General features: G+C 46.8%; 3 protein-coding genes across 5 annotated transcripts; all 3 read left to right on the top strand.

Moving 5' to 3' along the window:
* The first annotated feature begins 200 nt into the window (after positions 1-200).
* Positions 201-1,999, top strand: LOC100830547 (microtubule-binding protein TANGLED1). The gene is made up of 3 exons (XM_014897202.2): positions 201-433; positions 526-668; positions 763-1,999. Exons 1-3 carry the CDS (start codon positions 326-328, stop codon positions 1,664-1,666), a joined length of 1,155 nt encoding a protein of 384 aa, XP_014752688.1. The 5' UTR covers positions 201-325; the 3' UTR covers positions 1,667-1,999.
* Positions 2,000-3,633: 1,634 nt separating this feature from the next.
* LOC100830239 (cyclin-L1-1) lies at positions 3,634-7,602 on the top strand. 2 transcript variants are annotated; one of them, XR_729793.3, is made up of 9 exons: positions 3,634-3,936; positions 4,642-4,723; positions 4,813-4,953; positions 5,169-5,335; positions 6,137-6,398; positions 6,479-6,809; positions 6,896-6,937; positions 7,032-7,168; positions 7,280-7,602. XR_729793.3 is itself a non-coding variant. In XM_003557422.4 (8 exons), exons 1-8 carry the CDS (start codon positions 3,785-3,787, stop codon positions 7,082-7,084), a joined length of 1,230 nt encoding a protein of 409 aa, XP_003557470.1. In that variant the 5' UTR covers positions 3,634-3,784; the 3' UTR covers positions 7,085-7,602. The 2 variants fall into 2 exon arrangements, 1 of the variants encoding a protein (XP_003557470.1); XM_003557422.4 differs by having other exon boundaries at positions 7,032-7,602.
* Positions 7,603-7,967: 365 nt separating this feature from the next.
* LOC100829936 (sucrose-phosphatase 2) lies at positions 7,968-12,416 on the top strand. Of its 2 annotated transcripts, none has more exons than XM_010229967.3 (9): positions 7,968-8,531; positions 9,122-9,190; positions 9,288-9,587; positions 9,686-9,787; positions 9,896-10,090; positions 10,183-10,470; positions 10,636-10,822; positions 11,897-11,943; positions 12,073-12,416. In XM_010229967.3, the coding sequence occupies exons 2-9, from the start codon at positions 9,131-9,133 to the stop codon at positions 12,160-12,162; spliced, it is 1,269 nt and encodes a 422-aa protein (XP_010228269.1). In that variant the 5' UTR covers positions 7,968-8,531; positions 9,122-9,130; the 3' UTR covers positions 12,163-12,416. The 2 variants fall into 2 exon arrangements, with proteins under 2 accessions (XP_010228269.1, XP_003557469.1); XM_003557421.4 differs by having other exon boundaries at positions 7,969-8,148.

The following is a 12,416-nucleotide window of genomic DNA, read 5'->3' as shown; positions in this document are numbered from 1 at the left end:
GGCCAGAGCTCTGACGGGCCGGAGCTCGTTTCGCGCGGCACGGATGTGGATTTGTCTTGTTCTCAAAAAAAAAAGGATGTAGATTTGTCAACGCGGTAGGCGGGTGGGCCCGCCAGTCCAGCTGTGCCGCTCTAGAAGACTTCGGTCCCCGTCGGTGTAACTCCTCCGAGAAAACTAGCCGTTGTGTTGTGGCGACCGTTAAGCCCAGGCGTACGAGCCGCCCGCCTCTTCAAACCCGGCCGCACCTCATATCGGCACCTCATCGCGATACCCAGCGCTTCCTCCTCCCTCTCCCTCTGCTGCTCGCCGCCGCCGCTCGCAGACCATGGTCGCGAGGAGCCCCAACGCCAAACCTGACAGCAGGCAGACGGCGGCCGCCATCGCCGCGGCCGCCGCTCTCAACCCCGCCCTCGTCAGGGAGACCATGAAGAAGGTAAAGCTCGATCCGATACAGTTCCGCGGAAACATTCTAGGGATTCTTCTGTGGGTTCGATTGATGGATTAATTTTTGGAGGATGCGCGCAGATGGACCGCTGCATGGCGCGGCTCCAGGAGCTGCAGTACACGGTGGCCGGCGGCGCCAAGGTCATCTCCGGGGTCAGCCTCAGCCCGCGCAGCACCCGCGGCTACCTCCGGACGAGCATCCGCTGCAAGCAGGAGACCGTCAGGCAAGTGTCTCAGGACTGTCCCTCCCGTTCCGAATCGAATCCCCCATCTGAACTGTCTGCCTGACTTGTCCTGTGCGATTAATTATCCTGGCAGGATGAGGGGCACGCCGGCGCAGAAGAGATCCCCGAACAGCAAGTTCGGCGGCGGCGAGGGCGCCGCCGCACAGTGGGCGCGGATGTCGTTGCCCGCGATGCTTCTCGGCGAGACGGTGCTGGAGATCGTCCGGGCCGGCCAGTTCGCGCGGGACATCGTGGCTCTCGCCGATCCCCCCAAGACCCCGAAACCCGCCGCGAGGACCAGGAAGCAGGCGGCCGCCGAGCGTGAGCAAACGCCGCTCCGAGCCCGCCGTGCCAGGGAGAAGCAGAGCCAGCGGGGCACGGCGGGGGCCGAAGCTCGCACTCCACCGTCGCGCGGGCGCGTCCGGTCCAGGATACAGTTCAAGCCCGCCTCACCCCTCGCCCGGCCGTCTATGTCAGCAAACCGTGTGTCCCCCAAGAACCGGCCATGGGCTAAGAAGACGGTGATGTTCCCCAATCCAGCGTTCCGCGGTCCCAGCTCCTCGGCCGCGTGCGCCTCGCCGTCGCCGACAAAGAAACAGAAGCGCTTCTACGAGACGCGGTCTCCCGTGCTCGCCCGGCGGACGCCGCACAAGTTCCTGGTCAAGTCGCCACCAAGCACTCTTCGGTCCAAGCTGAAATGCCAGGGCAAATTGCTCCCTGACTCAAGACCCGGCGCTGGCGCCGTCTCACCACCGCCTGGGAAAGCGCAGGCGGCGTCCGGGAATACCCGGCGGAGCTCGTTCTCGCCGTCCAAGTTGGCGACAAGGCTCATGTCGCCGATAAAGGCGAGGTTGTCCTTCGTGTCGCCGATGAAGGCGAGGAAACCTTTGCATAAGAGTCGCGACGGCGGCGTTGGCAGCAACATGATGAGCGGGCTCAAGCAGCGACCGGTCGTCAGCTTGACGGCGCGGACGGTCTCAAGCAGAATATCATCTTGATGTAAGGCAATTGATCATTCTCTTGATGTGAGGCAATTGACGAGTGCGAGGCTGACGCGGCCGTCAGGAAGGTGGAGGCACTGGAGGAGTTGAATATTGCCGTCGCTGCCCTTCAGGATGGAATTGAAGACAAGCAAGCTCTCGCTCAAGTTTCTTTACAAGTATGCCTAAATAAAGTGTACAAACATAGCAAATTTTGATCCAGTTTGAATTTGGAAGTTGCACGGCTCTGCAGCTTGCCTATTCCTCTTTGACATCTGTGTGTAACATAAGGAAGAATGTTCCGCATTTATCTATGTGTAACAGACTGCCTACCATCTCTCGTTTCTGTTACTCCCTCCGTCACATATGAAATGACTCAAATTTGTCTAAATATGAACATATCAATATCAATATACTAAAATGTATCTAGATATATGTAATATTTCTACACTTAATATGAGACGGATGGACTATATATTTCAAATTTTATATTTCTCATACCACGGTTCAACCATTAGGCTGGGACGCTTCGTGTTGTGTTGTTATTGTGGTGTGTTTATCGGTAATGCGAAAATGAGCAGCGTTGTTATCGATTAAATTTGTTCAGTTCACACATTGTCAAATACTCCCGCCGTCCAACAAAAGATGTCTCAAGTTTGTCAAAATTTGTGTTGAACGGAGAGAGTACAAGCATTCAAAAAAAGTTTAAATACTTTGTGAGTGAGCGACCTCACTAGAGAGCACACATCCATGCCGGTTTCAAAGAAATTGACAAAAATGTCATTTTTTCGGACAACTCACATGATAGACACACATTTTGTCCTACAGTAACGATGGCCATCGGGCCGGGCTTTTTTGGACCGTCTCAAAGCACAAAAAAGGCACGGCATGAAGCACATTCTGGACCCGACATTTTTTTATTCTAAGCACGTGGATCGGCAAAGGCAAGACACGAAAGATGAACCGGGCCAAGCACGACACAGGCCCGGCACCGCACGACCCGGCCCGAAAAGTATGAAAAAGGCAGACCAACATGCTAAAACCTTCCCCAGGCTCAATTCCATTTTTATACTTCATATGAGACGGAGGGAGTAGTTTTTTTAAACAGTTCGAACGGGCCTAATGGGGCTGCCATGCCGGACACGAATTCTATACGGGCCGGGCTGTGCCCTGCCGGGCCTAGCACTGTGCGCGCCCGTGCCGGCCCGGCCCGATGGTACTATTCTGCAATAAGCATACTCGAGTATTCCTGGCCATCGGGCCGACCCGGCAGGGCCCAGGCACGAGGAGGCGGCGGCCCAGCACGGCACGGCCCGTCACGGGTCGGCACGAAATGGGTCCGTGCCGTGCCGGTTTGGCCCACGGGCCTCATCTGCGAAAAAAGCGCACGTAGGGATTTCATGCCTGGCCCGACGGCACGTTAGCCCGACAGGCCCAAGAAGGCACGGTCGTTGCTGGTTCGGCCCGTTCGCCTGTTTCCACCGTTCGGGCTTTGGTCGATTCGGTAGGAGGGCACGATCGAGAGGTGCCGTTCGTGCTTCTGTTGTCTTCCCGCTTACGAAGAGTGCCCCTAAAAGCGCCCGATTGGCCTCGCGCCTGCGCCCGATCGGTCTCGCCCGAAATCAACGCGCCTGCCTAGCACGGACGACCCGATTGGGTCGTGCGGTTCGCCCAGAAGCGGAAAATCGGGATCGTTCCTCTCGTTCTAAAAACCGTCTCTCGTGCCTCTGGATACGGTTTGTTCGTGCCAGTCGTGCCTTGCCGGGCTCGTTCACGTGCCATGCTAGTCCTGCGATTTGTCGTGCCGTGCTCGTGCCAGCCCACGGGCCGCATCTAAGAAAAAACCTGGCATGTGGTGGGTTTCGTGCCCAGCCCGGCCCGATTTTTCCGTGTGCCGTTCTGTGGGCCGTGCTTTTTTTCCGTGCCTCGGGCCAGGCTGAAAAAACACGGCCCGATGGCTAGGAATATACTCGGACCAACTGACGCCAAGCGGCTTCGGTTCCCGACCGCGTCTCTTGCTCGGTCGCTCGCTCTGGCCTCTGGTTAACGGGGAACTCGCCGGTCTTCCCCTCCGCGCCGCCGTATCGGTGCGCCGCTCTGGCAGACTAGAGACGGGGAAGCGAAGGAGGAGGGAGGATGATCTACACGGCGATCGACACGTTCTACCTGACGGACGAGCAGCTGCGGGACTCGCCATCGCGCAAGGATGGGATCGACGAGGCCGCCGAGGCCTCCCTCCGCGTCTACGGCTGCGACCTCATCCAGGAGAGCGGCATCCTCCTCAAGCTGTATCCCTTTTCCTCCCAACTCCCTCGCCTCCTTCTATGCCCAATTTTCGAAGTTCCTAGGGTTTCCTGATAAGCTTCTGTGGGAGTGGATCTGGTGGAAATCGAGCTCGTTAAGAGTGCAATTTCGCGTTAGTTTATGAATATCTAGATGAAACACCTATGTTTAATTTGTTAGCTACTTGTTGCGCTGCCGAATTAGGCTCTGTTTAGGAGGGAAATTGCATATAGTTCTATGCTTTATGATTTAAGATTTGTTGGAGAAGAGTTTTAGGTATGTCATGATGCAGTCGGAATTAGGCTCTGTTTGCTGTCTTTGCTGGCAAGGATGATATGTGTTTCGATCAGTACCCACATTTCATCTGTTAGATATAAGTTACAGCATGATTTCTCTTGAGTCCTGGTTGATGATAAACAATGGAAGTCGGTGGTTAGGTATTTAGGTAGGTCGAATGAAGTAGCACTTTTCGTGAATGGTGTATTTTGTTAGTTCACTTTCTAATTTATTTCGTTGGCTCGTTGCACATGTTAGCTTCTGCATGGTAGAATTGCTATCAAATAGGAAAATGTAAGTTGGATTGAACAGCATAGAGAGTTCACACCATCTGTAATTTAACGACACCTTATGGTAAAGAGCATAAAATTACCGTGTTTTAGTTTCTTCTTCTTTTAATTTATATGTATTGGAGAGTCCTTGACTTAACAAAGACCACAAGCAGTGATGGCCACAGCACAAGTCCTGTTCCATCGTTTTTACTGCAAGAAATCATTTGCACGATTTAGTGCTAAGGTAAATAGGTTTATCTCCAGTTTACTCTAGCCGAACCATTCGTAGACTCTTTTGAGCTGAGCTAACAACTTCTTTGTTTGTTCTTCCAGCGGGTTGCAGCTAGTTGTGTCTGGCTAGCTGGGAAGTTGGAGGAGAGTCCAAGGAGATCAAAGCATATTATATTTGTCTTCCATAGAATGGAATGCAGGAGAGAAAACCTGCCAATTGAATTCTTGGACGTATTTTCAACGGTATGTTTTGTTCAAATGACCAGAATTCTGATCCATTTCCTTTTTCTTGGAAACATTTGTACACTCAAGTACTTATTCGATATCTATGTCATGAAAAATTCAAAACTTAGATTAGCATCTCTATCCTAGGTATCCTATATAATTTCTGCTTTAACCTTTTCAGTTCTTCTATGTATAGTTAACTGAAAGCTGCTACTCTCTCATCTTTGTTGCAGAAATATACAGAGCTGAGGCATGATCTCATAAGGACCGAACGTCATCTATTGAAGGAGATGGGGTTTATTTGCCATGTCGAACACCCTCACAAGTTCATCTCGAACTACCTTGCAACACTAGAAGCTCCTGAGCTGACACAAGAAGCTTGGAACCTTGCCAATGATAGGTACTCGTTTGATCCTGGATTCTCGTATCTATGCTACTTATAAAGATCCATAAAGATTTGAGCAGGTGGTAAGTTCACTCCTCCTATCCACTCATACTTACATGTGGGACCATAAGTCTTGCTAAAGGTACAGATAAACAAATGTGGGGAGGAGACTCGAAATCAAAACCTTAGGTTAACTGGCATGTGTCGTAGCACAAAGGATCAAATTGTACTTTTTATAATCCCAAGCAATAGGTTTTATACCAGGAAATCGGCCAATCTCTGTCCTCATGCCTGTCTTTCTTTCCTGTTTAACTATCATTTTTCTGTTATATTAGTTGTACAATTGTTTGGCTCATACAACTGACGATCAATCCAAAACAAATGTACCCGTTTGAGAAATTATACCCTTGCTCTTTTCAGCTGGTTCCGTAGCAACGTACGAGCACTATGCTAGTTGTTAATAACTATTCGTGATCTGGAAACTATTTATCCTAATATCTGAATCACTGATGCTGCCCCATATGCTCTGCTGTGCTACTATTGCAGCCTGGTTGGGGCCCCACATGCACGTGCACTTGCTAGATTAGTATTCTCTAACGGAGATATAAAATTATTTTGGGCTTTGAATTTGAACAGTCAAGAAATATACTTATGATCTAGGATTACATCTGCTTCGTTAGATGGTTTCCTCCTCGGTATAGTGCTTGGGCATTAAAAGCTTGTGTTTTACTTGTTAAGTTTCATCATTCATGTGCCTGTCATATTGTACTTGGTTAAATTTCCACTTTTAGTAACATGACTACATATGTGTTTCAGTTTGCGGACAACTCTTTGCGTACGGTTCAAGAGTGAAGTTGTGGCATGTGGAGTCGTGTATGCTGCAGCTAGGAGACACCGGGTTCCCCTCCCTGAAGATCCTCCTTGGTGGACAGTCTTTGATGCTGATGAGGCAGGAATTCAGGAAGTTTGCAAGGTTCTTGCTCACCTCTACAGCCTCCCGAAGGCACAGTATATTCCAGTGTACAAAGACAATGATTCCTTCAGTGTTAGAAGGGCCTCTGATACACAGGCTTCTAAGGTAAGGAAAGACACTCAGAATTATTGGACTTCTGAAATTATTGTTTACTGATCATTGGATTTATTGGCACCTCTATACAGGAGAGTCCTGCAAGTGCTGTTGCTAGTGATAGGGGTACCGCTGTGCCTTCCAGTTCTAGCCAGGAGAAGAATTCCCTGACCAAGGCAGGACCAGAGAAGGTGAAGGAAAACAGTGATAACAAGGATAAGCCAGTGCCTGCTGAGCTAAATGGAAAAGGAGACCAGGCAGTGAATTCGAAGAGTGAGAAGTCAGAGTCCAATGTTGACCGGACTGAGGAAAGAGAAAGAAGTAGATCAAGAGGTCGGGACCGTGATAGTAGGGGTAGGGATTCTGATCGTGACAGGGAGCGTGATCGAGCCAAGAGACACCGTTCGAGGGACAAAACTTCAGGTACTATCATGAACATTTCTGTTGGGGCTATATTGCTTGAGATGTATCATGTTTTCCTCATATTGCATGATGCCCCTCCAATGCAGGATACTCGGACAAGGAGAAATCAAGGCACCGCTCATCACGAGGTATATTTTTACACCGCGAGCTCACTTCATTGCCCCAATTTTTTCCCCTCTCAAAATGTACGCTTCTTATCTTGCTCCTTTGTTGTGTTTTCAGACCGTGGCGGTTACTACTCATCTGGTGACAAAGATCGGCGCAGGCACCATTGATCCCGCCGAGCTTTCCTGAAGATCATATGAGTAGAGCCCACCCAGCCGTTAGCCAAGCATGAGAAGAAATTGGTGCCTTCAGATGTATGTCAAGCAAATCAGGCTTCATCTCTACCTTTTTTTGAAATGGAATTTTGTAATTCGTCTGTAACAGTAATGTTGTACACAGTAACAGAGCTTCCCATCTGCCTGTAGCTTCTGAAGAGGTAACAAAGGCAAGAGACTTGGAGTAGATTCGTGCTTAAAAGCGAAGGCTTTTGGAGAGTGACTGATAACATGATAAAATCCGTTTCTTCTTTGGGAGCATCCGGGCATGATGAAAACTTTAGTTATCTCTGATTACGGCTCCTGGGCTGCTATGCGATACTGTAAGTTGTTTCGTGACTAATACGGAGTATGTATCTTGACATAATTAATCCGGGCCTGGTTCAGTACATCCAAATATTAGAAACTCTTTTAGGGATGTAACTATGAATTTTTTGCGAGATATGAATTTTAAAGAGTTGGGTTGGAGATCACTTTTCTAATCCCAATTTGATTGTAAAACGCACCCTTTTCAAGATTTCACCTTAATCAATAATTAGTCGATATATTATTTGATGCAAAATCAATGATACCGATTTTGTATTGCATAATCCACAATTCACCTGCTGGAACAAACTGTGGAATAACGTGTATGCCTTACGATAGGCAGAGAAAGAATCTGTTTATACCATAAAAAGTAGTACTACTCCGTATTTTAATTTTACATTTTGGATATGCCGGAGATGATTCGGAGACGGCGGTTGCCGTTTTGGAATCTGGCCATAGCACTATAGCAGGGTAGGCGGCGTCGATGATGTGTCGACAGAAAGGCGCGGCGCCTCACCACCGTCGAAATTCGGGAGGAAAGATAGGCGCTCGCTCGCTCGCTCGCAGCATCTCTCTTCTCCCGAAACAACCGCTCGCCACCCGTCCTCTTCTCCCTCCCTCCCACGCTCTCCATTTCCTCTTCGGCTCTTCCTCTTCGCCGATCGAAACAACCGCCCTTCCTCTCCGCCGATCTCCGCGCTACGACCCTGCAGGTACCCCCTCCTCCCTCTCGTTCGTCTCCGCTGCGTGGTGGCACTGCCCGGCGCCAGGGCCGGCAGCTCGTTCTGGCGACCTGCGCGCCATGTCTGCTCCCCTTCCTCCCGCAGGACCAGATCAGGTCTCGTAGGATTTTCTCCCCCCTCGCTCCGTGGCTCCTCCCGCGAGCACCGCCACCCCTCCCTCCCCATCCCGCTGCCGAGCGCCCCAGCCCCCTAGCTCGTCTTCCTCCTCGCGCGCGAGCGCCTCCACCGCAGGTTGATCTCCCCTTCGATTCTCTCTCTCCCGACCGTTTCTCCTCCCATCACCCCACCAACGGATTCCGCCCTTTGGCTCCCTGTTTCATCTTCTCCAATTCGTAACTGGGGCAAAAATCAAGGTAGGGCGGCCCGTGTCTGTCCTGCAGTTGCGGCTTAGCAGTTCCGAAATGCAAAGATTAGTTGCAGCGAATTCACAATTGGCACACTCCTTTTGTGTTAAGCGGATTGGTTGAGCCTTTGATTGGTTGTGTTTTTTTTCTCGTAAAACAGGGCAAAGCATTTTACACTTGTCTGGAAAAGAGTCTAGATGCCTCATTGATTGCATGCCTGCACAAAGTTGGGTGTAAATATACTGTACATTCTAAAATAACCCTTGTCCCAGAGACAATTCATAGCACGAAGCATACCAGTAGGCATTGTGATTCAGCAGTCCCAGAGACAATTCATAGCATGAAGCATACCAGTAGGCATTGTGATTCAGCAGAAGCATTAGGATAATGGAGATTAGAATGTTAAAAAAAAAGTCAGTTGTTTCCATACACCATACAAGAACTGCTGTTTTACTTGGCTTTGGCTGCTAGTGAAGATCTCAATTCATAGTTTCGCAATGGCTCGAAAAAAAAAATTCAAGTGCCCTTCTTAGCGTTTTGTGTGTCCAAGACATTCCCTTCGAGTCTTGATTCCTCACTTGAGACAACCATCTTTGCAGGTTGCTAAAATGGATAAGCTCAAGGGTTCTGCGCGCCTTATGATTGTTTCAGATCTTGATCATACAATGGTATTTGTCTAAACACATACTTTGGATTTGTCCAGAGATAATTATGAATTTCTGTGTGTCCTTTTAATGTGAATCTTTTTTTAATTCATACTTTCAGGTTGATCATCATGACGAAGAGAACTTGTCCTTGCTTAGGTTTGGGGCCCTTTGGGAGTCTCTTTACTGTCAGGATTCTCTGCTCGTCTTTTCTACTGGAAGATCGCCTACTCTCTATAAGGAATTGAGGAAAGAGAAGCCTATGCTTACTCCAGACATCACTATTATGTCTGTGGGCACTGAGATAACATATGGAGAGGAAATGGTTCCTGATGCTGGCTGGGAGGAATATCTGAACAATAAGTGGGACAAGAATATTGTTCTTGAGGAAACGGCCAAGTTTCCTCAGCTGAAGCTTCAGGCATGTTTGATTGCTTGCATGCCTGCTTTCTCTTAATTTATATCCATGGTATTGCTAAACAAATTGCATTATGTTGTCATACATTTGCATGGATGCAGGTAGAGTCAGAACAGCGTCCGCATAAGGTCAGCTTTTTGGTTGACAAGAAGACTGCTCAGGAAGTGATAAAGTCTCTCTCTGAGAATTTTGAGAAACGTGGGGTGAGGCAGAATGTGCATTGATGTTGTTACATTTTACTTTTGGGTATCTTCTTAGAAACATGCTTGTTTGGAATTCATGTGATTAACTACTCTATTTCTTGTAAACAGGTAGATGCAAAAATAATCTACAGTGGTGGGCAGGACCTTGATATATTAGCTCAAGGGGCTGGAAAGGGTCAGGCACTTGCATATCTGCTCAAGAAGTTAGGCTCATGTGGAAAAACACCCAACAATACTCTTGTTTGTGGTGATTCTGGTAATGATGCAGAATTATTCAGCATCCCTGGTGTTCATGGTGTCATGGTCAGTATACAATAATTTGCATGAAGTATCTGTCCAAATTCATGCTTGAATGAATATGAATTTACTGAGACTCTCGAGTTTTAAAATGTTAGGTTAGCAATGCCCAAGAGGAACTACTCCAATGGCGTGCAGAAAATGCGAAGGATAATCCTAAGGTGATCCATGCAACTGAGAGGTGTGCTGCTGGTATTATACAAGCTATCGGACACTTCAAGTTAGGACCTAATGTTTCTCCAAGAGATGTCGAGTTTCCTTATGTCAAGGAGGACTCTTTCAAGCCTACAGAAGCTGTTGTAAAGTTCTATGTTCTCTATGAGAAGTGGCGTAGGGCTGATGTTCCAAAGGCTGATTCAGTTGTGGAGTACTTCAAAAACGTCACTGTATGTATATGCCTTTCCACTTCGAACCTCTCCTCATTGGCAGAGCTAATAACATGCTAGGGATTTCTAATTTTGATATAACGCCATATTTTCTTTTGAAATGGACATGGTAATGCCATTTTTTTTAACTTGGTTTCAAACTGATTTTTTTATTGTGTGTACTAGGATGCAAATGGAGTTACTATTCATCCTGCTGGGCTCGAATTTTCGATCCATTCAGCCATTGATGCATTGGGTTCGTGTTATGGTGACAAACAAGGGAAAAAATACCGAGCATGGGTAGACAGACTTGTTATATCGCAGACTGCTTCTGACAGTTGGCTGGTGAGATTTGACTTGTGGGAGTCAGAAGGTGAGTCCTTGGAATTCTGCAGAATATGCTACTCCCTCCGATCCTAAATTGTTGTCGAAATATTACATGTATCTAGACGCATTTTAAGAATAGATACATTCATATTTGGGCAAATTTGAGTCAAGAATTTGGGATCAGAGGGAGTATTTTATATATTGTGTTCAAATTTTGTAATCGCTCAATCAGAAGCCTTGTTATTTTTCATAGATCATGTCATTCGTAGGGGGTATTTGGTTAGGCTTAACTTGTGGCTTTTGATTTTTGCCTTATATGCCAAAAGTCACCTATTTATGTGCTTGTGGCTTATACCATCATGTAACAAATATGCTGTCAAAACCCAAAGCCAAAAGCACATCAAAAGTTGCTTTTAGCTTATAAACCAAAAACCAAAAGTTGAGCCTAACCAAACAGTATATCTTTATTTCATGAGAGAACCATTTTACTCGACATTTAGATGTGGAGTAATATTTTAGGACTATGGTAGTAGATCCGCATATTACTTTGCACTCATATCCTTTATTTTCTTCTTTTACAAATAATGACTCCTTCATTAAGTTAAAGTACAATGGTTGGTGACAAGTTACGATTTATTGAGTTCGTTTATACTTTGTAATAGTGTAGATAAAGATTCACTATAGAATGCCTTTACCATATATATAACCACCAACAAGTACTTGATGTAAATGGTCACATTCATATCCTGCTGCAGCTGGGATCGGGTGATGCGAAAAATCTTAGTCTAAAAGAAATCTGATTAACCAGAAATTGTGCTGCAAGCTTTTGACCATGTAATTCTAATGGAATTGATGGTTATGAAAATGATACAACCTGATTTGACATGTTTTCTCTTAGCAATGATATATGAGTTACTTTAGCATGCCTTTGCCCTTTGATTATATCCGACGTACATGTGTGACTCTCTGTACCAAATGGAGAACAACCTGTGGGATGTGTAGTTCAAAATTATACTTCTTTTTCTCATATCCATAGTAGCCACTGTCCCATTCCCTATGTAGTAGTTTTCTTTTTAACAAATCATTCTCAGTTGAATGTTAAATGCACTGCTATTTTCAGGTGATGCGTGGGTGTGCTGTTTGGCAAGTCTTGCACTGACTGTAAAGGTATATCACTTCTGTTCGGCCAAAACCTACTCCACTCCTTAACAGCATATCAGACATAGGTTTACAGTATCTTTTCTTTTCTTTTTCAACATAGGTTTAACTATGCTATTTTTGTTTTCATGATCTCAGCCCGAAAGCCCCGCCGGCTTTGTGGTAACACACATCCACAAGACATGGCTCAAAGGACATTCTGGGGATGAACAAGCATCCAAACTCTAGACCGAATCGCTATCCCTCGGTGCATGCATGGGAAGGAAGTTTTTTCGGGGATTGAATAAGGAGTATAGAAAAAACATGAGCATTTCTTTTTCTTGTTTATAATGTTAATAACTGCTCCCAGACACTATAACTGGATGATGTCCATGGAGGGCTTAATGCCTATGTGATGTGTAAGATAAATATTTTTATCTCATGACTGTCATGACAAGATAAAGTTAACGATCTCAGCCCAGTATATTACTACTTTGGTGTAA

This window comes from Brachypodium distachyon, chromosome 1 (genome assembly GCF_000005505.3).
Source record: "Brachypodium distachyon strain Bd21 chromosome 1, Brachypodium_distachyon_v3.0, whole genome shotgun sequence".
In the NCBI taxonomy this organism is placed as follows: domain Eukaryota; kingdom Viridiplantae; phylum Streptophyta; class Magnoliopsida; order Poales; family Poaceae; genus Brachypodium; species Brachypodium distachyon.
The sequence above is the reverse complement of the archived record's forward strand: the minus strand, read 5'-3'. Positions and strand labels throughout refer to the sequence as shown.

Bases quoted from the DNA above. Each gene is read 5' to 3' on its own strand.
- LOC100830547 (XM_014897202.2), top strand. From the start codon at position 326: ATGGTCGCGAGGAGCCCCAACGCCAAACCTGACAGCAGGCAGACGGCG. The intron at 434-525 runs GTAAAGCTCGAT...GGATGCGCGCAG, and splicing joins TCAGGGAGACCATGAAGAAG to ATGGACCGCTGCATGGCGCG. The intron at 669-762 runs GCAAGTGTCTCA...TTATCCTGGCAG, and splicing joins TGCAAGCAGGAGACCGTCAG to GATGAGGGGCACGCCGGCGC.
- LOC100830239 (XM_003557422.4), top strand. From the start codon at position 3,785: ATGATCTACACGGCGATCGACACGTTCTACCTGACGGACGAGCAGCTG. The intron at 4,724-4,812 runs GTAAATAGGTTT...TTGTTCTTCCAG, and splicing joins TTGCACGATTTAGTGCTAAG to CGGGTTGCAGCTAGTTGTGT. The intron at 4,954-5,168 runs GTATGTTTTGTT...TCTTTGTTGCAG, and splicing joins TCTTGGACGTATTTTCAACG to AAATATACAGAGCTGAGGCA.
- LOC100829936 (XM_010229967.3), top strand. From the start codon at position 9,131: ATGGATAAGCTCAAGGGTTCTGCGCGCCTTATGATTGTTTCAGATCTT. The intron at 10,091-10,182 runs GTCAGTATACAA...TTAAAATGTTAG, and splicing joins CTGGTGTTCATGGTGTCATG to GTTAGCAATGCCCAAGAGGA. The intron at 10,823-11,896 runs GTGAGTCCTTGG...TGCTATTTTCAG, and splicing joins TGACTTGTGGGAGTCAGAAG to GTGATGCGTGGGTGTGCTGT.